At 40.8% G+C, this 21,424-nt stretch overlaps 1 protein-coding gene across 1 annotated transcript; it reads right to left on the bottom strand.

The window, feature by feature from the left end:
- Nucleotides 1-4,304: 4,304 nt before the first annotated feature.
- On the bottom strand, nt 4,305-18,027 carry LOC120031239 (T-box transcription factor TBX20-like). Its single transcript, XM_038976903.1, has 8 exons — nt 17,659-18,027; nt 16,010-16,244; nt 15,036-15,200; nt 14,611-14,719; nt 10,294-10,452; nt 9,769-9,845; nt 7,812-7,921; nt 4,305-7,569 (listed from the first exon to the last, which is right to left on the bottom strand). The coding sequence occupies exons 1-8, from the start codon at nt 17,783-17,785 to the stop codon at nt 7,229-7,231; spliced, it is 1,323 nt and encodes a 440-aa protein (XP_038832831.1). The 5' UTR covers nt 17,786-18,027; the 3' UTR covers nt 4,305-7,228.
- Between the last annotated feature and the right edge of the window lie 3,397 nt (nt 18,028-21,424).

Here is a 21,424-nt window from a genome sequence, read left to right as displayed (position 1 = left end):
CTTAACGTAATGATGGACTGTCATTTCTCTTTGCTTATTTGAGCTGTTCTTGACATAATATGGACTTGGTCTTTTACCAAATAACATTCTGCATACCACCCATACCATGTCACAACACAACTGAATGGCTCAACTGCATCAAGTAGGAAAGAAATTCCACAAATTAACTTTTAACAAGGCATACATGTTAATTAATTGAAATGCATTCCAGGTGACTCCCTCATTTTTTAAATGTAACCTTTATTTAACTAGACAAGTCAGTTAAGAACAAATAATTATTTACAATGATGGCCTACTGGGGAACAGTGGGTTAACTGCCTTGTTCAGGGGCAGAAGGACAGATTTTTACCTTGTCAGCTCGGGGACTGGTGCCCGCATTTTAGATGTGAGCGACACCTGGACCAACATGAAAAATGTTTGATGTGTTTCCATTCACACTTGGACACTAGCCAGTGTGTTCCAAGTGTAGTGTGTTGTTGGAGATCATGATACATGTCCGTCTCATCAGTAGCCTAGCTGAATAGAGTGCATTTGAATCACCATCTCTCTGTACATGCAATGCAGGGTCGGGAAAGGTGTGTTTTTGAGTCAGTTAAACATGTCTCTCTATCAGCCACTGGGGGGTGCTCTAGGATTTCCCTCCTCTTACCCCAACAGTCTCAGCCAGTAGAGATGGGCTTTGTGTCAACAAGGGAGGATGGATACATGTATATTTAGAAGTGAAGGATTGAGTTATGATTATGTTATGGGGAGATTTGACCTTTCACCCTAAAGATGACAATCTACAATTTCTTCATTCTCAAGAGGGCAACTCAAAGAAACACTGAACATTCTTCAAATGTAACACTTGAACAAACCTGTGCATAGTACCGTGTTACATTCTAGTCAAAGGATACAATGTAAATAATGTTGACTTTCCAAATAGAAGTTACTTAAATGATTTGTGAATGAACCGTAACTTGTTAACAATTATTTTTTTGAAGTGATGTTGTTTGACTCTCTTCTGTTATTGTTTATAGTGCTAGGTGTAACTTCTTCTGTTATTGTTTATAGTGCTAGGTGAAACGTTGTCTGTTATTGTTTATAGTGCTAGGTGAAACGTTGTCTGTTATTGTTTATAGTGCTAGGTGTAACTTCTTCTGTTATTGTTTATAGTGATAGGTGAAACGTTGTCTGTTATTGTTTATAGTGCTAGGTGAAACGTTGTCTGTTATTGTTTATAGTGATAGGTGAAACGTTGTCTGTTATTGTTTATAGTGATAGGTGAAACGTTGTCTGTTATTGTTTATAGTGATAGGTGAAACGTTGTCTGTTATTGTTTATAGTGATAGGTGAAACATTGGGCGCCCAAAGAAGACACAGAGAACAGCGAAGTTCGCTGGAGATGTACTGTTGAAGCCCTTTGCTTCACTAGGAGCTGAAAGGAATGAGTCAAGTAAGTCAAGGGTATGTGTTCCCAAACTATTTATAGTCTCATACCCCTTCAAACATTCAACCTCCACCTGCATACCCCCTCTAGCACCAGGGTCAGCGCACCTTCAAATGTTGTTTTTTGCCATAATTGTAATCCTGCCACACACACACTATATGATACATTTATTAAACATAAGAATGAGTGTGAGTTTTTGTCACAACCCGGCTCGTGGGAAGTGACAAAGAGCTCTTATTGGACCAGGGCACAAATCATAATATAATAATGATCAATAATTTTGCTCTTTATTTAACCATCTTACATATAAAACCTTATTTGTTCATCGAAAATGGTGAATAACTCACCACGTGTTAATGAGAAGGGAGTGCTTGAAAGGACGCACATAACTCTCCAATGTTGGGTTGTATTGGAGAGAGTCTCAGTCTTAAATCATTTTCCACACACAGGCTGTGCCTTTATTTAGTTTTCATGCTAGTGAGGGCCAGGAATCTACTCTCACATAGGTACGTGTTTGCAAAGGGCATCAGTGTCTTAACAGTGCGATTTGCCAAGGCAGGATACTCTGAACGCAGCCCAATCCAGAAATCTGGCAGTGGTTTCTGATTAAATTAAATTTTCACAGAACCGCTTGTTGCAATTTCGATAAGGCTCTCTTGTTCAGATATCGGTAAGTGGACTGAAAGGGATAACGAATCCAATTGTTTGTGTCATCCGTTTCGGGAAAGTACCTGCGTAATTGCGCCCCCCAACTCACTCAGGTGCTTCGCTATATCACATTTGACATTGTCCGTAAGCTTGAGTTCATTGGCACACAAAAAATCAAACAATGATGGCAAGACCTGTGTGTTGTCCTTGCTAATGCAGACAGAGAAAAGCTCCAACTTCTTAATCATAGCCTCAATTTTGTCCCGCACATTGAATATAGTTGCGGAGAATCTCTGTAATCCTAGATTCAGATCATTCAGGCGAGAGAATATATCACCCAGATAGTCCAGTCATGTGAGAAACTCCTCATCATGCAAGCAGTCAGACAAATGAAAATTATGATCAGTAAAAAAAACTTTAAGCTCGTCTCTCAATTTAAAGAAATGTGTCAATACTTTGCCCCTTGATAACCAGCGCACCGCTGTATGTTGTAAAAGCGGTACATGGTCGCTGCCCATATCATTGCATAGTGCAGAAAATACACAAGAGTTCAGGGGCCTTGCTTTAACAAAGTTAACCATTTTCACTGTAGTGTCCAAAAGTCTTTCAAGCTGTCAGGCATTCCCAGGCAGCAAGAGCCTCTCGGTAGATGCTGCAGTCTACCCAAGTGGCGTCGGGAGCAACTGCTTGCACACGCGTTACCACTCCATTATGTCTCCCTGACATGGCTTTTGCGCCATCAGTACAGACACCAACAAGAGCAGCAGCTCCGTTTGGCTACATACGGACCGTCATTGTTCTCTCTCTCGCTCTGCTGTGTGTGCATCTTGCTAGCTGTCACTCAAATGGCGACGGTTTGTGGCTCATTGGCTGGAACTCGAATTGCTTAAGGGATGTCCCACATCGGGGGAAAATGTAGGGAAAATGGCGGCGCACAGCTACCAGAAAATAGTCAAATTGACGGTAATTCTGCTCTTAGATTATGCATGTATGAACTACACATCGACAGATCCAACCCAAAGCGGGAGGTTTAAAAAAGATTTACTAGTCCCCAATGTTCTGGAGCATGTCTTTAAATGCACTTTACATAAAGATTGATCTTATTAGCTGTTACAGTTGTGTACAACTCTAGTTATGGTCATGATGGAAGGTGATGGAAACACTGACACTTCAGTTTATACATGATGAGCGATTCACTGCATGAAAAAAAACAACACTGAGAGACATTTTGGGGGTGATATATATATTTCTTATGGTTTACAAATATCATACCCAAAAGTTTGGGATCACTTAGAAATGTCCTTGTTTTTGAAAGAAAACCCCTTTTTTTTGTCCATTAAAATAACATCAACTTGATCAGAAATACAGTGTAGACAATGTTAATGCCTAGAAGGCCAGCATCCTGGAGTTGCCTCTTCACTGTTGACGTTGAGACTGGTGTTTTGCGGGTACTATTGAATGAAGCTGCCAGTTGAGGACTTGTGAGGCATCTGTTTCTCAAACTAGACACTCTAATGTACTTGTCCTCTTGCTCAGTTGTGCACCGGGGCCTCCCACTCCTCTTTCTATTCTGGTTAGAGCAATTTTGCAATGTTCTGTGAAGGGAGTAATACACAGCGAGATCTTCAGTTTCTTGGCAATTTCTCGCATGGAATAGCCTTCATTTCTCAGAGAAAGAATAGACTGACGAGTTTCAGAAGAAAGTTATTTGTTTCTGGCCATTTTGAGCCTGTAATAGAACCCACAAATGTTGAGTATCTGGAACATCAGCATTTGTGGGTTCGATTACAGGCTCAAAATGGCCAGAAACAAATAACTTTCTTCTGAAACTCGTCAGTCTATTCTTGCTCTGAGAAATTAAGGCTATTCCATGCGAGAAATTGCCAAGAAACTGAAGATCTCGCTGTGTATTACTCCCTTCACAGAACATTGCAAAATTGCTCTAACCAGAATAGAAAGAGGAGTGGGAGGCCAGTTTTATTGCTTTAATCAGGACAACAGTTTTCAGCTGTGCTAACATAATTGCAAAAGAGTTTTCTAAAGATCAATTAGCCTTTTAAAATGATAAACTTGGATTATCTAACACAACGTGTCATTGGAATACAGGAGTGATGGTTGCTGATAATGGGCCTCTGTAGATATTCCATAAACAAATCTGCCATTTCCAGCTACAATAGTCATTTACAACATTAACAATGTCTACACTGTATTTCTGATCAATTTGATGTTATTTTAATGGACAGAAAATGTGCTTTTCTTTCAAAAACAAGGACATTTCTTCAAACTTTTGAATGGTAGTGCATATTTTTAAGCGTCAGATAGTACATTACACAAGATCATTTTCAGAGCAGAAATAAATATATTGCACTTAAAAAATCAACGAAACAAAATCTTGTTAGATGTCATCCTGTATATTTAGATTACACTTAAAGTAATAATAAAAACACAACAAAAACATGACAAAATCCTTGCAGATCTATTTCCCATGGCATACTTTGAGTGTGCGTACACATTGTTCAAAACGGAAAGTTGAAAGTTACAATCCCGCCCTTCTACCAAGACATGGCGAGATTGGCAGCTGCATACACCAGGACATGTTGAAAGATGGGGAGTGAATTCCAGATGTAGGCTATAGATTGAAGAGAACACCATTTGAAGACCTTCGTTAGAGTTCTTATGCGAAATTGTTTAACAATGAAAACACTTGCCTCTTTCAACTGAAAGCCTTAGAGTTAATGCCCTCACTGGCAATAATCATGTTTGATAGCACCTCGATAAAGCCTCCAAGTCCATGCATTGTGTAGGCTACTGAGAGTTGTCCATCAACACGTTTTCAACAAAAAAATCCTGCAAAACTCATTCCAACTCCAAACCTGCTGACTGCTTGTGGATACATGGTATGCAAATGGTGAGTAAGTGGGAACAGTAAAGTAAGCTAAATGCAGAATTAGTGCCCACAATAATATGGCCAAATTGTAGCCTAATTTATGCTTGTTTTTTGGCTCCATGTGATTGGTTTGTTCAGCATAATGAAATCAAGAGACTCAGCATTGAAAACAAAACCAACAATGAAATACTGTATTAGACCTTCACTTCCATCCAAGTTTGTCCCATTTTGCCCCGAAAGAGAGATTTTCATACTAAAAATAATTGTCAGGATGTCTTAGCTGTGAATTAGAGGTTTACAAAGCTGCCTTAGGTGTCATTTTCTTGCCAAAATAGGAACGGCATTTTACAATAACATTGGTTTTACTGTGGTAACAAACTGTATGAGACATCATTGAATAGATGAATCAATCTGCAATTATTCTTTATTTTTAGAGGAGTGGCACTACAAAGGTACCGATGCATACACTATGCGTTTTGTGTCACTATCTTAGCTTCTGTGTCATTTTGGTTAGAAGGGGCTAGCTTGATGAATCGCCAATGATGTGACGACCAAAATAGATTTCCCTACCTCCCCACCCTCCTCTAAGGGGAGGCACCACTGAGTCATTATTTACAGGTGTGGACTTTCTCCCAGAGTGCTGTAGTGTCGACACAGCCTGAGGCAGACATAGATCAGGCTACAGTAATCAGGCTATAGTGTGGCGCCAGAGGTTAGCTATTGGTTAGGTAGTGAATCAAGCTTCAGGCCAATACAGCAAGAGAAAGTCCATCTTAGCCTTTCAGTGCTGCAGAGTCTGCAGGTTTTCTCTCCCTCTTGGTACTTCATTGATACATTACTGATTTGCCATTGATTGGTTAGAGAAGACAATCTGCTGGTGTTGGGGATACGTTACGACGTAGTGGGATTTTAACGCTCTGTGACTTTGATAGAGAGGTCCTCCAGAGGTCTTCTAGGGCCCATTCACACGTGAGACATGAACAAACATCTCTTTTCAGTGACCTCACAAATCTAATTGGATACAGTACATAAAAAGGCATGAGGTGAATATAAGCTTTTTGGATGACAAAGGAAACTGAAAACGTAGTTTGAGACCCGGTTAGGGTCAGGATTTTTTAAAACAAATGTTTTCTGTGTTATCTGTTGCAACAGCATGCGTCCTATGATATGGCACTATAATGTGACATTCGTCTTATAGTTTGTGTCCTGTGTCCTGTGTGTGTGTTTGTGTAGTGTGGATATATTTATGTACTGCTATCAAACATGATCATCTTCCACTATAACTTCTTCACTGTACACATGGCTGGCTTTTTAGATGGGAAAGAAACAATTGGCTTCTCTCTGTCTCTAGGGCATCTATGTGCACAAATCTGACTACCATGGCAACAGCCAACCTGACTGGAGGAGGCTATAGGATTCTGCCTGCAGAGGAAGCTTAACGGAGTTTGAGTTCAAGCAGGAGAGGAGAGATGTTGCCTCTACCCTCCCTGTGAGTTTTGGTCAGCAAGCTGTGGGAATCCTTTGACTCGGTCTAAAATGGCTGCCATTCCTCCATGCCCCAGCAGCTGGTGTGAAGACAGTTCTCCTTTGTGGCCACAAGCGGTGCCCAGGATTGGAAGTTGTGCACGCCCGTAACTTTTGGAGTCTCGTATTCTTCATTTTCCTCAGAAGCTGTGAGAGAACGAACAATTACCACACCCTCTGGTTTTAATGTCCGTAAGCCAGACAGTTCACTGGTTCTCCTGTCCATGCTTTTCTGGAGAGTGGGTGCAAAATGAATATTGTGACCAACAGTTGGAGGGCAGGGGCATACGACAGTCATCACAAGCAGACCATTACATATTTCCCACAACGCATCACTGTGCATGGTCATCAGTCCTCAGCATCTCTGTTGTTGATTTTTTTTTATATACCTGGATCATCAGTTTTCATATCTGGGTCGTAAATGTTCATATGCAGGTCAATAGTGTTCATATCTAGTGTTCATATCAGTCTGTGGGTCTTGTGTCTGTTTCACCAGGTCCCGTAGGAGTCTGTTTCCTCTCCGGTTCAGCTGTCAGCATGCAGGACAGCAGCCAGGCAGCCTCTCCAGGTCGTCCAGTCAGTCGCCTCGGCCAGAGGGCTTATTATTTACAAGGACATGGTGGTGACGATGGGTGATGATGCTGAAGGGGACAAATCGGTGAGTTTATCTACTGGTGTGTCTATAAGCGTAGTTGTAGCTGATGAGGGGCTACTCGGCCAGGCAGTCACCCCAAAGGGAGTCATACAAAGGGGGTCATGACGGTGGAGGAGTGGCGCAGTCCCTGGATGGCAGCGTAGGGGCCCTGCTGGAAGTAGTGGTGGTAGCGGGGCATGTGGAAGGAGGGGAAGGAGGGCCCGCTGCCCTGCATGGTGCCTGCCAAGGCTGAGTGCGTCAGGGGCATGCCCAGCCGGCTGTAGGGGGGCAGGGAGCCCTGCATGGGGTGGGGCAAGGGGTTGGCCATGGAGGCGCTGCTGGAGCCCATGGCAGAGAGGGACTGGGGGTGCTGGAAGCCTGAGAAACCAGAGGTGGCGGTGACCCAGGAGCTCAGGGAGAGGTTGTCAGAGGCGGTGAACGCAGAACCTTAGAGAGAGATGGAGAAACGCTTTTAGAGACCTCTTACTATAATACTGTCATTGATGTTGCACTACATTGACTCAGCAGCATTCTATTGGTCCATTTATGTGAATGACGGTTGTTTGAATTATTTTGTCAAATAACGTGGTAGTAGTAACACCGAACAACCCTCATTTGGCTCATTAGCATGATGTGCATCTTGTGAAACGTGTGTGATGACATCATCAGTGTGTGACCAACTCTCTTACCCCTGTGTGCGGCGTGGCCGTCATCCCCCAGTGTCTCCTCCTCACCTGTGTAGGTGCGTATTGGCGACCGTGCGTACGAGTGCTTGTGGATCAAACTCTCAACACTTTCCCTGCAGCAAAAACCAAAGAGAAAGGCCCAAAATATATCTCTATGTTCACTCTTAAACATATTGGTACATTCACACCAAAATATGGAAATATCCTATTCTAATATAAAATGTACATTCAGTCCAATATATACTGTATCTGCATTCACACCAATACCCCAAAACAACTCACCAAGATATATCATGTCTTTGCAGTAACCTATAACCCAAATTATATCTTTTATAGTTACACTGGTGACAGACAATGCTGAATGTACAGTATGTAGACAATAGATACACAATATATCAGCACACACAATATATCTGCACGCAGTCAATATATCTGTATACATTAGGTATGTAAAAATAACGAGCCCATAACATTTTAGTTAGAAAGGCAAATGTACGGTCTATAAAATCCCAGTGCAACAAAATCACACATAATGTAGATAAAGATAGAAAAGCCCAGAATACACAACAACATTTTTCAATAGTTGTGATACCTCTTTGGAGCATAAAAGCAAAGATCCTTCTTTTCTAAGTATCAAAGTACATAATTAAAGCAGTGTGTGTGTCTTAGTCTTAGTGTGTGTACTCTAACAAAAAGTGCATTAGTTCCTGTGAGCCTTGTCAGACAGCGTCTCAGTGACACAGAGAGGGACAGATATGGTGGTGGTGGAGGAGGAGGGTCGGTTGGACAGGAGTGGTCTGCATCACAAGAGCCATGCGTCCACATTAGCTCCCCAATTAGGTTAGGAAAGTGCAATATCTGTCAGCGGCGCAGTACAAATGTGCGTGTGTTTTTATCAGCTCTGGCCTGTCCGGCACAGAGGCCACAGTAGGCCACGACGCAGGGGGCTGGTTTCAATCAGTCACAGCAGCCAATCAAATTACACTGTGTTTTAGTGCAGTGGCTGACTCCAGACTAATGTGATTTCTGCAGCTCCCTGAAGATCAATTGATCAGATCTAATTCACAGCCCTCAAAAAGAGACAGCCAGAAAGGGGGAGTTGGTTGTCTAGCTGTCTCTTGGCAGTCTTTGACTTTGCTTGTTTGGTTGGGAAACGGCCTGGGATGGTCTGATTTATCAGCTGATTTTGGCAATAGTGCTGGAATTGGTCAATCAAAAAAAATGTGTGTTTGTTTGGCTGTAGGTCATGAAATCCTTTGGATGGGACTGTGTGTGTGTGTGTGTGTGTGTGTGTGTGTGTGTGTGTGTGTGTGTGTGTGTGTGTGTGTGTGTGTGTGTGTGTGTGTGCGTGCGTGCGTGCGTGCGTGCGTGCGTGCGTGCGTGCGTGCGTGCGTGCGTGTTAGCCCAAAGTTTATAGTAGGGTGGGTTGGCATTGCACCCTGGGAAGTCACTCAGATAACCACAAGATATCTATAGAAACAAACATTTCGGACAATTACTGGCATTGAAATAAAAACCAACACTATACAGTAACACAGTCCTTCATCTAGTTGCAAAACAAATTCAGTGTCCCCTCTCCTCCTTTTTCTCTCAATTTCTCTGTAACATACACACACGTATGCAAAACTGTACCACACACACACACACACGCACACATACACACGAGCACACACACACGCGCACACACACACACACACATGCATACCCCCCCTCCACACACACGCGCACACACACACATACACACACACACATGCATACCCCCCCTCCACACACACACACTCCTAATGAGCAGAAATAAATAAACAACACGGCATGTGCACTTGCTAATGAGTACATAGCTCCATAGCTAGCTCCTAACACGACTACTCTCACCCCTCTCTCCCAGTTCCATTCCCCTTGTTTATCTTATCCGCGCCGGACAGAAATAAACAAACAGGCAAGGACATAAAATTCCCTGTACCTCTCCATGTCCGTCAGTCGGGAGGAGTCTCGGAAGCCTTTCGCAAACGGGTTGCTGTCGATCTTCAGCTTGGTTATCTGGAAAGAAAGAGGCCCGCAAACAGATTAGATGCTATTTTCTCCTTTCTCTCTGTCTCAGACTCTTATCCCTCTCCCTTTCTGTCTGTCTCGCTCTCTCTATCTTTTTCCATGGGATAGCCAGACTAAACACACAAAGGGAGTCAGGGATAACCTGGGTGGCAAAACTGGCTTTAGACAGACCTGAACACACTCCCTTTGCATGTTGTCTGTAAACCAGCCACACAACCCCCTATATTCAACATATTGTCTCTACCCGTGAACACTATCCAGCAACAGAACACGTCCTCCCTGGTGACCCCTGGGTCATGTTCACTAGGCACCACATGGAAGAAAGGAGGAGGGAGTAACTGTAGTCAAATACGAAATGCTTGTTTTGGTTTTACGTTGTGTGCATTAATAAATAAGACCCTGGTACAGAACAGTTGAGTAGTGATTTACTGCTCACCAGCTGGTTCTGGTAGGCTGTGACCGCGGTAAAGACAGTCTCTGTGAAAACGAAGGTGCGGAACTCCTCTGACTTGAGGTTGAGAAGGGAGGCGGTGTGGTCCTTCTTCTTGATGATGTGGACCCGGGGCTGGTACTTATGCATGGAGTTTAGTATGATCTATAGAGACACAGAGAGGGCAAAACACTGGGTTAGATAGAGGAGAGAGAATGAGAGTGAGAGATGTGGAGAGAGATGACAGGAAGTAGAAAGAGAGAGCATGGTGATAGAAGAGGCAAGGTGATAGAGTGAGAGAGGATGACTGGGGTGGCAGTAGAGAGGAGTGTGAAAAGATAAACATGTTAACACTATGGAGTCTGAGAAATTGGTGAACGTGCAGTCACTGGAGAACAAACTGGATGAGCTCTGTTCAAGACTATCCTATCAACGGGACCTGAAAAACTGTAATATCCTACGTTTCTCAGAGTCGTGGCTGAACGAGGACATGGATATACATCACGCTGGTTTTTTGATGCATCGTCAAGACTGGATGGCAGACTCGTGTAAGACGAAGGGAGGAGGGGTGTGTCTCTTTGTTAACCACATCTGGTGCACATTCTCTAATGTTAAGGAAGTCTCAAGTTTTTGCTCTCCTGGGTTAGAATACCTCATGATAAGTTGCAGACCATACTTCTATCTATATTTTTCATAGCTGTCTATACCACCACAAACCCCGATGCTGGCACTAAGACAGCACTCAACAAGCTGCATAGAGTTATACTCAAATAAGAAATACACATTCAGAGGCAGAGTTTCTCGTGGCCGGTGATTTTACAGCAGGGAATCTGAAATCCGTTTTACATTTTTACCAGCATGTCACTTGTGGAACTAGAGGTGACAACTTTAGACCACCTTTATTCCACACACAGAAATGCTTACAAGGCCCACCCTTTGGCAAATCAGACCATTACTTTATCCTCCTGCTTCCTGCTTACAAGGCCCTCCCTTTGGCAAATCAGACCATTACTTTATCCTCCTGCTTCCTGCTTACAAGCAAAAACACTAACAGAAAGTACCTGCCTGGAACTCTACCCACACACTTACACATACTTACACTGACATCCCAACACACACATACACGTACACACACTACATATGCCCACACACACATAATGTGTACTGTACACATGCATACTGACACCACACACACACAAACACAAACACCACATACGCTGCTGCTGCAGCTCAGTTTATTATCTATCCTGTTGGCTAGTCACTTTACCCTTACCTACAGTGCATTCGGACAGTATTCAGAGACCTTCACTTTTTCCACATTTTGTTACGTTACAGCCTGATTCTAAAATTGATTAAAGTAATTTTTTCCCCCTTATCAATCTACACACAATACCCCATAATGACAAAGCGAAAAACAGGTTTAGACATTTTTGAAAATGAATAACAAATAAAAAACAGAAATACCTTATTTAAATAAGTTTTCAGACCCTTTGTTATTAGACTCGAAATTGAGCTCAGGTGCATCCTGTTTCCATTGATCATCCTTGAGATGTTTCTACAGCTTGATTGGAGTCCACCTGTGGTGAATTCAATTGAGACGACATGATTTGGAAAGGCACACACCTGTCTATATAAAGGTCCCATAGCTGACAGTGCATGTCAGAGCAAAAACCAAGCCATGAGGTCGAAGGAATTGTCCGTAGAGCTCCGAGACAGGATTATGTCATGGCACAGATCTGGGGAAGGGTACCAACATTTTTTGTTACTTTGAAGATCCCCAAGAACACAGTGGCCTCCATCATTCTTAAATGGAAGACGCTTGGAAACACCAAGACTCTTCCTAGAACAGCACTCAACCAATCTGGCCTTTATTGTAGACTGGCCAGACGGAAGCCACTCCTCAGTAAAAGACACATGACCTTCCGCTTGGAATTTGACAAAAGCACCTAAAGAACTCTCAGACCATGAGAAACAAGATTCTCTGTTCTTATGAAACCAAGATTGAACTCTTTGGCCTGAATGCCAAGCGTCACGTCTGGAGGAAACCTGGCATCATCCCTACAGTGAAGGTGACAGCATCATGCTGTGGGAATGTTTTTCAGCGGCAGGGACTGGGATACTAGTCAGGATCGAGGTAAAGATGAAGGGAGCAAAGTACAGAGAAATCCTTGATGAAAACCTTCTCCAGAGAGAGGACCTCAGACTGGGGCGAAGGTTCACCTTCCAACAGAACAACGACTCTAAGCACACAACCAAGACAACGCAGGAGTGGCTTCAGGACAAGTCTCTGAATGTACTTGAGTGGCCCAGCCAGAGCCAGGGCTTGAATCCGATCGAACATCTCTGGAGTGACCTGAAAATAGCTGTGCAGCGACACTCCCCATCCAACATGACAGAGCTTGAGAGGATCTGCAGAGAAGAATGGGAGAAACTCCACAAATACAGGTGTGCCAAGCTTGTTGCGTCATACTCAGGAAGACCAGATGCTGTAATCGCTGCCAAAGGTGCTTCGATAAAGTACTGAGTAAAGGGTCGAAATACTTATGTTAATGTGTTATTTAAAAAAATGTTTTTAATACATTTCCTAAAATTACTAAAAAAACTATTTTTGCTTTGTCTTGATGGGGTATTGTGTGTAGATTGATGAGGGGGGGAAAACGATTTAATACATTGTAGAATAAAGCTGTACGATTACAAAATGTGGAAAAAGTAAAGGGGTCTGAATACTTTCCCAATGCACTGTATATCTACATATCTACCTCAATTACCTCGTACTCCTGCACATCAAATAGGTACTGGTACTCCCTGTATATAGCCATGTTATTTTTCCTCATTATTGTTATTCATGTATTTAGAGTATTCCTCATTCATGTATTTACAGTATTCCTCATTCATGTATTTACGGTATTTATATTTTTTATTTTATATTTGTTATCTTTATTTTTAACTTTGCATTGTTGGAAAAGGACCCGTAAGTAAGCTTTTCACTGTTAGTCTACACCTGCTGTTCACGAAGCATGTGACAAGTACAATTTGATTTGATGAAGACCATTTCTCCTTTATCTGACTCCATAGCCTATACAGTCAGCAAGAATGATCTATTGTGTTACTGTGTGGCTGTGGGGAGTTAGTCTGCTATACTCTGGTTCAGATCCCTAGGATTCACATCTAGATTCATACTGTATACTGTATGTGAGACTGTACTGGGCAAAGGAGATGTGGTATAGTATGGTGTCCAAAGAACTAGGAGTTCCTGCCTGCCTTCATCAACATTCAGCTAAAATTCTCACAATTGACACATCTCAACTTGAACTTGTGCATGTATAGGAAGCAATCAGCTTTATGGGTCTTTACTTGCGTCATGAAAATCAAAATCTCATGACATCATTCACATTGTTTAGCAAATATCTATCTGGTGTTGTCATCATTGCTCTCGCCTATAGGCCTACTCTTTTTATCTATCGAATACCACGGACATGCCCTCGAAATGTAACGTGTTTGTAAATTCAAGGAGACGTTTTTCCGCACAATCTGTTGGTTTGGTATGGTGTAGGCTAATCAGTGTATGATGTTAGTCTAATAATGTTTATAATGTAAATGAATGGTGTTGCATGGGACACATATTCCATTATTGTTTTCGTTTCTGCACTATAGGCTTATAGTGCTTTAGTTTAGCACGTGTTTCTGCTTCTCGTTAAAATGTAGGCCTTATTAATTTCCCTTTCAGAAAAAATATGTTTTGAATATCAAGAAAATATTAATTTAAATTATAAAATGTAACTGGATCTTAACAGGTGAAACAAAGCAACATGTGGATTTTGAATCCATCACGTCTCTGATTTACAGTTGAGAACATTTCATTTCCCAATAACATGTGAAAGAGATTTGGAAAAAATGATTTTCCATGCGAAAATTCCACGAGATTTTATGGAAAGTTTACAGAGCAATTCTTTCAAAAATCACCTGCAAGTATGTTTATTTATTTAAACCGTTATAATCCCATCTAAACACAATTCCCGTACGTATTTTAGAAATATCCCCCAAATTATCATTTTAATTTGTCAATATTGTTTACACTTTGAGATAATAATTATGAATTCATTTTCATTTTAGTCATTTAGCAGACGCTCTTATCCAGAGCGACTATGAATCCAATATTGCACGGGGAAACTACCCACAAAGTTATATGATGAGGATAGCCTGTATGGGATTTTTCTCGGGTTAGGCGATACAGCCTTCTAGTCATTTCATGTTTCAGTTCATGTCAGAAATAACATGAATCTGCTTCAATGTTTCAATACCAATGACAAATCAATAACGTACGTGTCCATGTTGGTCCAGTTCGTTGTTGGTGAGCTTTACTTTCTCGAAAGACACCATTTGTTTGAGCAGCTGTTCCCCAGTGAAAGGAGAGTCAGGGTGCACGTATAACCTGCAATATAAATACAATATGTATATTAAAATACATTTTAGAATTGAAAAGGCCCATGCAAACACAGAAAAACGTATTATCATGCTATTCAAAATCAAAAGGACGGATTTGTTCCAAATGCTGACCTTTGTCGGTCAAGTTAAAAAATACTTCCAAAATGTATTTATCTAAGCCATATAGTGTATTTGCTATCCATATAACAATAATTAGCGTCATTGGCTACTACCACATACCATTTTGTGAATGATTTTGACATTAACGACTCGTGCATAAAAGCCTCGCTGTGATGAGAGACGAGACAAAAAAAGTCACCCACCGTGCAGGCAGAGGGGGGTCCGCCTTGCCCGCCACGAGCCAGGACGACCTGTGGTAGGCGTATCGGTAGCGTTTGTTGTCGACCGGAACAATGTCCATCAGCACGATGTATTTGGCGTCCGGGTCCACCCCCGAGAAGGACACACGGATGGTGGGGAACATTCTTCTGTTGGAGGGGAAGAGAGACGGTCAACACAACGACTACACAAACCCACGCCAACCATTTTCGCCGAGAGATAAATATTTACTCAAACCTTGGCTCCAAGTAAAATATAAGATGATGAGTCATATTTCACTGAATTCCTTTGTCCATAATAATTATCAATAGCTCCTGTTTTGTATGAGGTTTATATGTTTCCTTTAACTGTAGGCTATTTGATAAAACATGTTTTTGGCGGGAGGCATATTCCCTATATCTTTTTTAATAGATATTCATGGAAGGGAGAATATTTGCCTACAATATATTTTGAACAGCATGACGTTTTTCGAGGAAAAGTATTTTGCTTAAATGATGTTAATATTTATACAAATGTTTTTATTTCTCAACATTTAGAGTTGTAAATCGATTACATAATTACCCTTAGGCTATAAACATTTCCACGCATGGCAGGTGCGCTACAATGATTTGTGGTGCAATTATCGCACAGTTTACATATGTAAAAAAAACAGAAATAACTGCCGAAATTAGTCTTATTATAGGCTACATACTTATTTAAAAAATGTATTCCTTGAGCCTGCAAAATACAAAACAGAACATCCAATTACCCTTTGCTTAATATGACATGGGTAATCAGATAGACATAACAGGATTATAAAATGTAGCTTTAGTTTGCGTGTTAGGCTACATTAGGGTATAATTGTCGTTCATATTTAAAAAGTAAAATAGGCCAATAGCCTACGTGGTTCGATAATATAGTACACACATGCTTTAACATGTAACACTTTCTGTTTTTGCAGTGAGAAATTGACGTTTACCTTCCGGATTTAGTGATGATCATCTCAGTGCCGAGATCATGGAATTTGTCCCAGAGTTCCTTGGTCTCTAAACTGCAGGAGATTTTGGCCATCTCCTCGCTGGGAACACTGGGGGTGGTGGGGATCAGTGGCTCTGTGCACACTGGAGGCGCGCTCCCGCTGAAATCTCCGAGCCCATCTAGAGAAGACAGCTCTCCCAAACCTTGGTTACAGGAGGACTTCTCCACGAATTGTTCTATGGATGAAAAAACACCATGTTCAAATGCTGGTTTCAGTTGTTTATTTTTACTCCAGCTAAAACATATATATATATATATATATATATATATATATATATATATATATATATATATATATATATATATATATATATATATGAAGTCTATTATACGTTTAGAGCAATGTACAAACTCATAGCCATAGTTGTTTCAAAACTGTCATAAATTGGTTATTATTATTTAGCTTTAGAAAGTAGTAGAACGAATTATTGTATCAATTAACAACGAGCCTAGTAGCCTATATATATATATATATATATATATATATATATATATATATATATATATATATATATACATATAAATTCCAAAACAATGTTTTGTATTCAAATAAGTTAAAATAATTATCAATACACGTGAGGGGTATTTGACAAATGCAAGAATATACATTAAAATTAAGATGTATGGTTTTTCTATTTGCTTTCCATTGAACGACATTAAATTAGCCTACTACAAATTTCAAAAGCGCAACTGAATCACAAAAACATTTTTTTTTTTTCACAATGACATTGTTCTGGCTAACAGCAATGTGGCTAACAACATTGTCTGGGTTATATTTATTTGTCAGTAATTGCATACAGGTCTAGTCTACTAACCCATGTCTCCATGTATTCACTGAATGCTAATATTTATCTGACGAAAATGTTACATTTGACCTTTTTCTTGGATAAATTGAAAAGTAAACTTGATTAAATCAAATATTCAGCAACATGTTAGCAATTATCAGCAAGCACCACTACAGCCAACGCTGCATGATATTTCTGGATAGAGAAAATTCTGATATAATGTTGTAGCTCTGTTTCATTAGTCCATACACTTTTTTTTGACACTGGATACAATAAACGCTTCATTCAGAGCCTATTCAGTTAACCATGCTGAATACATATTTTTGTAGGCCTACATGTGTAAAATCCATCAATATTGTTTTATGCTCGTTCAATATTGCTTTATGTTCGTATATTTTTTATTATTACTTATTGTTGTTGCAATGTCGAGATGGAACCTGCAAGTAAGCATTTCGTTGGACGATGTATATCCATGCGTATCGCGTACATACAACTAATACAATCTGAAACTGAAACTTTTGCTGAGTCTATGACCGGGGTTATGCACTGCCTGATTTTTAGACCAATATATCGTGAAAGGTTATAAAAATATAGTCATGTGAGACATCTTAAATGAAGGTTCTCAGTTATTTTCCCATAGGCCCATAGAACAGAAGTAGGCCTATAGACAACCCATAGCATAATCGTCAAGATTGATTTAAACAATCTAACAAACAATATAGCCAAGAAAAAAAATATCACGCTCGATTGTAGGCTATATTGAAAATGTGAATTCTATGCAAGACACTGTGCGCGATCGGCTTACCAAGTGGCTTGATGGTGTTTTCATCGGTTTCCTTGTCCTTCGTTTTTCCACTTGACATGATAGCGGCTATCGAGAACGCGTTTGCCCTGGAGGAGAGCTGTGGCTTCGGGGAAGAGGTGTACTCCATGGTGAGAGTAGTACAAGTAAAACGTCCAAAAGCTCAAACCGCTCGCGGAGTGAGCTCTGTGGTTTTATTGGCAGGCTGCACACAAAAACGCTGAAAAAATGGAAGCTAATTCGACTGTTTTTTGAACAGGTATGCGCTTCGTTTATTACAGAACAAACTTAAAACACTCTCCGTTTTTGACTCGTTGAACACATTGTTAAAACCGACTAATCGTTGTGCGTCTTCACTCCAGTGGCAAAGTCTTATCCGGACTGTTGAATCTTTGCACTGCTCTTAATTTTAGCCTACCCCACTCCCCTCTCCATCGCTATCGTGTGCAGCCAATCGCCTCCTCAGTGTCGACGTCACATACTGTCCTGCAAACTGAATCGAAGCCCAACAGCCTATTAAAAACACATTTTCTTCCGATTCCGACCATTAGCCCAAATCTAGAGGGAACCTAACCGCGACCCGACACTTCACACATCAAGAGATAGGCTGGACCCACTTTTTTGTTATTGCTTGATTCGATGACTTAATGTAGCCCATTGCGTGATAAGATGATATGTACACTCATCTCTAATTGAGAAAAAATGCCGCATTTGCATAATCGTCAATATGTAGGACTAAATTATAACTTTCGTCATATTTTAGCTTTTACCTTAAAAAAATGTATTATGATTTATTTCTGAAGTGCATCAGCAATCGTTTTCAATTTGCTCGCCCCATCAAATTCCCATAATGATCATTCATTTAATACATTTAAAAGCATGGAAGATGTCCTGTGTTCAGTGGTCATTTCAACTAATGTTATACCTACCCATTGATTCTTGTACAGTATAGGACACACTTTCTCACATAATCTATAATAATGTATACTGATTTGTATAGGCTGTGTTTTTTGTTGTTGTAATTTGAGTCCGATAAATTTAACGAAACCTTTCATCGGAATATGTTTATAATATGTCGACACAGTTCTTCAAATCCATAGCTCCAGAATTTGAGGGTTCATAGGCCTATACCTTTAAAAAGATCTTTACATTTTTTGGCTGGATAATTAACATAATCTCATATATATTCACATTTCAACTGGGAGGGTATTAAAATCTGCTCAAACAATCTATTATGCAACACATTTAATAATTTACTCAAACTGATTTATAATAATAGCTAGGATACAAACCAATATTTTTTTCTTCCAAATAGAGAGGGGAAGAGATACAGAATCTCGAGACACACGGTAGGCTATTTGACCCTGCAAGTGTTCAATGTTCGTGAGAATAGGCCTCCTCAGACGGACCACTAATGTGCAGTATTATAGAGTGCAGGGGCAGCACAGGCTTAATCTGTGCTATGACACACACCAGTGCGCCCCTGATCTGCCCCCTCTCCCTTTACCCCCTCACCTTCAGCTTTATGCACGTGGACTTGCACCTACATTTGTTTATTTTTATCTGTTTTCTTCCGATTGGACATTTTCTGGTGTGTTGTAGGCTACTATTTTTCTTCTTCTCCTTCTTCTCCTTTTTATTCTTCTTCTTCTCATTATTATTAGTAGTAGCAGTATTAATAGCCTATTAGTATTAATATTGTTATTATACTTTTATAGCATTTATTACAATGCTGTAATCACCCCAGCAGCCTTCTGTTTTTAACCAAAAGATATAAAAACCTAAAGAACGTTTGTTTAAAGGGAAAAGGGGCACTTGCACAGGTGATCGAATAGTTAAAAAGCAGGCAATGCCCTCGCCTATATTCGGCCTGCTATAGCTATAGCCTGGGTATAACATGTAGGCCTGAACAATATTGTAATAGCACGTTTTATTTAATAGCATAGCCTACAGACAATCTGTAACATTTTCCCAAATAATGTAGCCTAAAAATGTGTATAGTAGGCCTACACTTAGAAAAAAAGGTTCTGGATATAACCAAAAAAGGTTCTATGCTTGCTTCATATATGGCACCCTTAAGGTTCTATATAGAACCGAAATTGGTTCCATATAGAACCATCAGTGAAGAAGAACCCCTGGGGTTCTGATCAAATAACCCTACAAAATAAGTCCATATATTAAGCTAACAATAGAACCCTTTTTGGTTTAATCCAGAACCTTTTTTTCTAAGAGTGCAGGCTTGGCTTAAGCTTTAAACCTACATTTAACATTGTGCTGAAGCCAAAAACATGTTTTTATTAAGATAGGCAGGCTAGAACAAAAACATGGAACGCTTCCTCGCCTGAGTCCCCTTCTCTGCCCCCCTCCCTGTCGTTATTGAGATCCTATTTTCGCATATCCATTCTCCCACTTGTCGCACTCACTGACGCATGTCGACTGCGCGCCTATAAATATAGCCTATATTTCAAAAGCGCTGACTCCGGTGTTTTCCGGGGTGGAGGGATCACCTCTCATCCTCAATGTCACTCACTCTCCCGGAGAGATGGGCCGGCGCTTACATGAACACTGAGGTAGGAGATCCACAGGGCACTAAACCCATTAAGGCGTCTCCCGGATGCAAATCCGATGCTGCAGTTATTTAATAAGGGACCTGTGCTGGCAAATTTGATTACCTTGCAATTGCCAGTGGATAATGTGCTAAAAGCTTTCCCATTTAGCGTAACTCCTTACCGAATATTATTCACACTTTGGGGGCCGGTGGACCGGTGGCTGGAGGCGACTCTTAAAGACACAGCAAACCTGAGAGCATATTCAAAAGCTGCTGGTCATTGGTTATTATGGTTTTATAGGCTACTAGAAGAAACCAAGATGGACCTGTTGGACCTTTCTCCCATTTTGTAGGTTAGTTTATATGACCCCCATAAGAATTGGAATATCAACACAATCGATGTGTTTGATTGATGATTGTAGAAGTATGTACTGTATAGGCTATGCATTCGTCCTTTCGATGTTTTGAATGGAAGAGGAATACAAATATAAGCAATATAACGTGTCAAATTCCCCAACAATCTATGGAGGTCCGAAGGTGCGCACTTTCCCTCCCGTCCGTACGTCAGCTGTGATCCTCCTGCATGGTGGAAACATCAGCTGTGATCCTCCTGCATGGTGGAAACATCAGCTGTGATCCTCCTGCATGGTGGAAACATCAGCTGTGATCCTCCTGCATGGTGGAAACATCAGCTGTGATCCTCCTGCATGGTGGAAACATCAGCTGTGATCCTCCTGCACGGTGGAAACATTCGCTGTGATCCTCCTGCACGGTGGAAACATCCGCTGTGATCCTCCTGCACGGTGGAAAGGGACATCCATTCGTAATTAAATATATGAAATATTTATAATTTGCCATGATTGAGTAATATTTTATGCACGCAAAATTGTCTACCCAAAATTGTGCATCAGTGATCATGAGGGAAGCATCTAACGGCATTTGCGAGGTACCTTTTCCTCGTACTGTTTATATAATCAATATGATCAATATTTTCATCTAGCTCATTGTTATTTGAGAATGAGTGTTTATCGCTCAACTAAGAAACAGAACACTTGTGCTGCATGGTGTTAATGACGTTGACATTTCTCCCGCGGCTTCCACAGAGGGCTTCCATATCCGTGCCACTGGGTTTCTTGCATGCAACAACCCACTGGGCAAAAACTGAATCAACGTTGTTTCCACGTCATTTCAACAACAAAAAATAAATGTGATGAAGTTGAA

Source organism: Salvelinus namaycush, chromosome 37, assembly GCF_016432855.1.
Source record: "Salvelinus namaycush isolate Seneca chromosome 37, SaNama_1.0, whole genome shotgun sequence".
NCBI classification, from domain to species: Eukaryota; Metazoa; Chordata; class Actinopteri; order Salmoniformes; family Salmonidae; genus Salvelinus; species Salvelinus namaycush.
The sequence above is the reverse complement of the archived record's forward strand: the minus strand, read 5'-3'. Positions and strand labels throughout refer to the sequence as shown.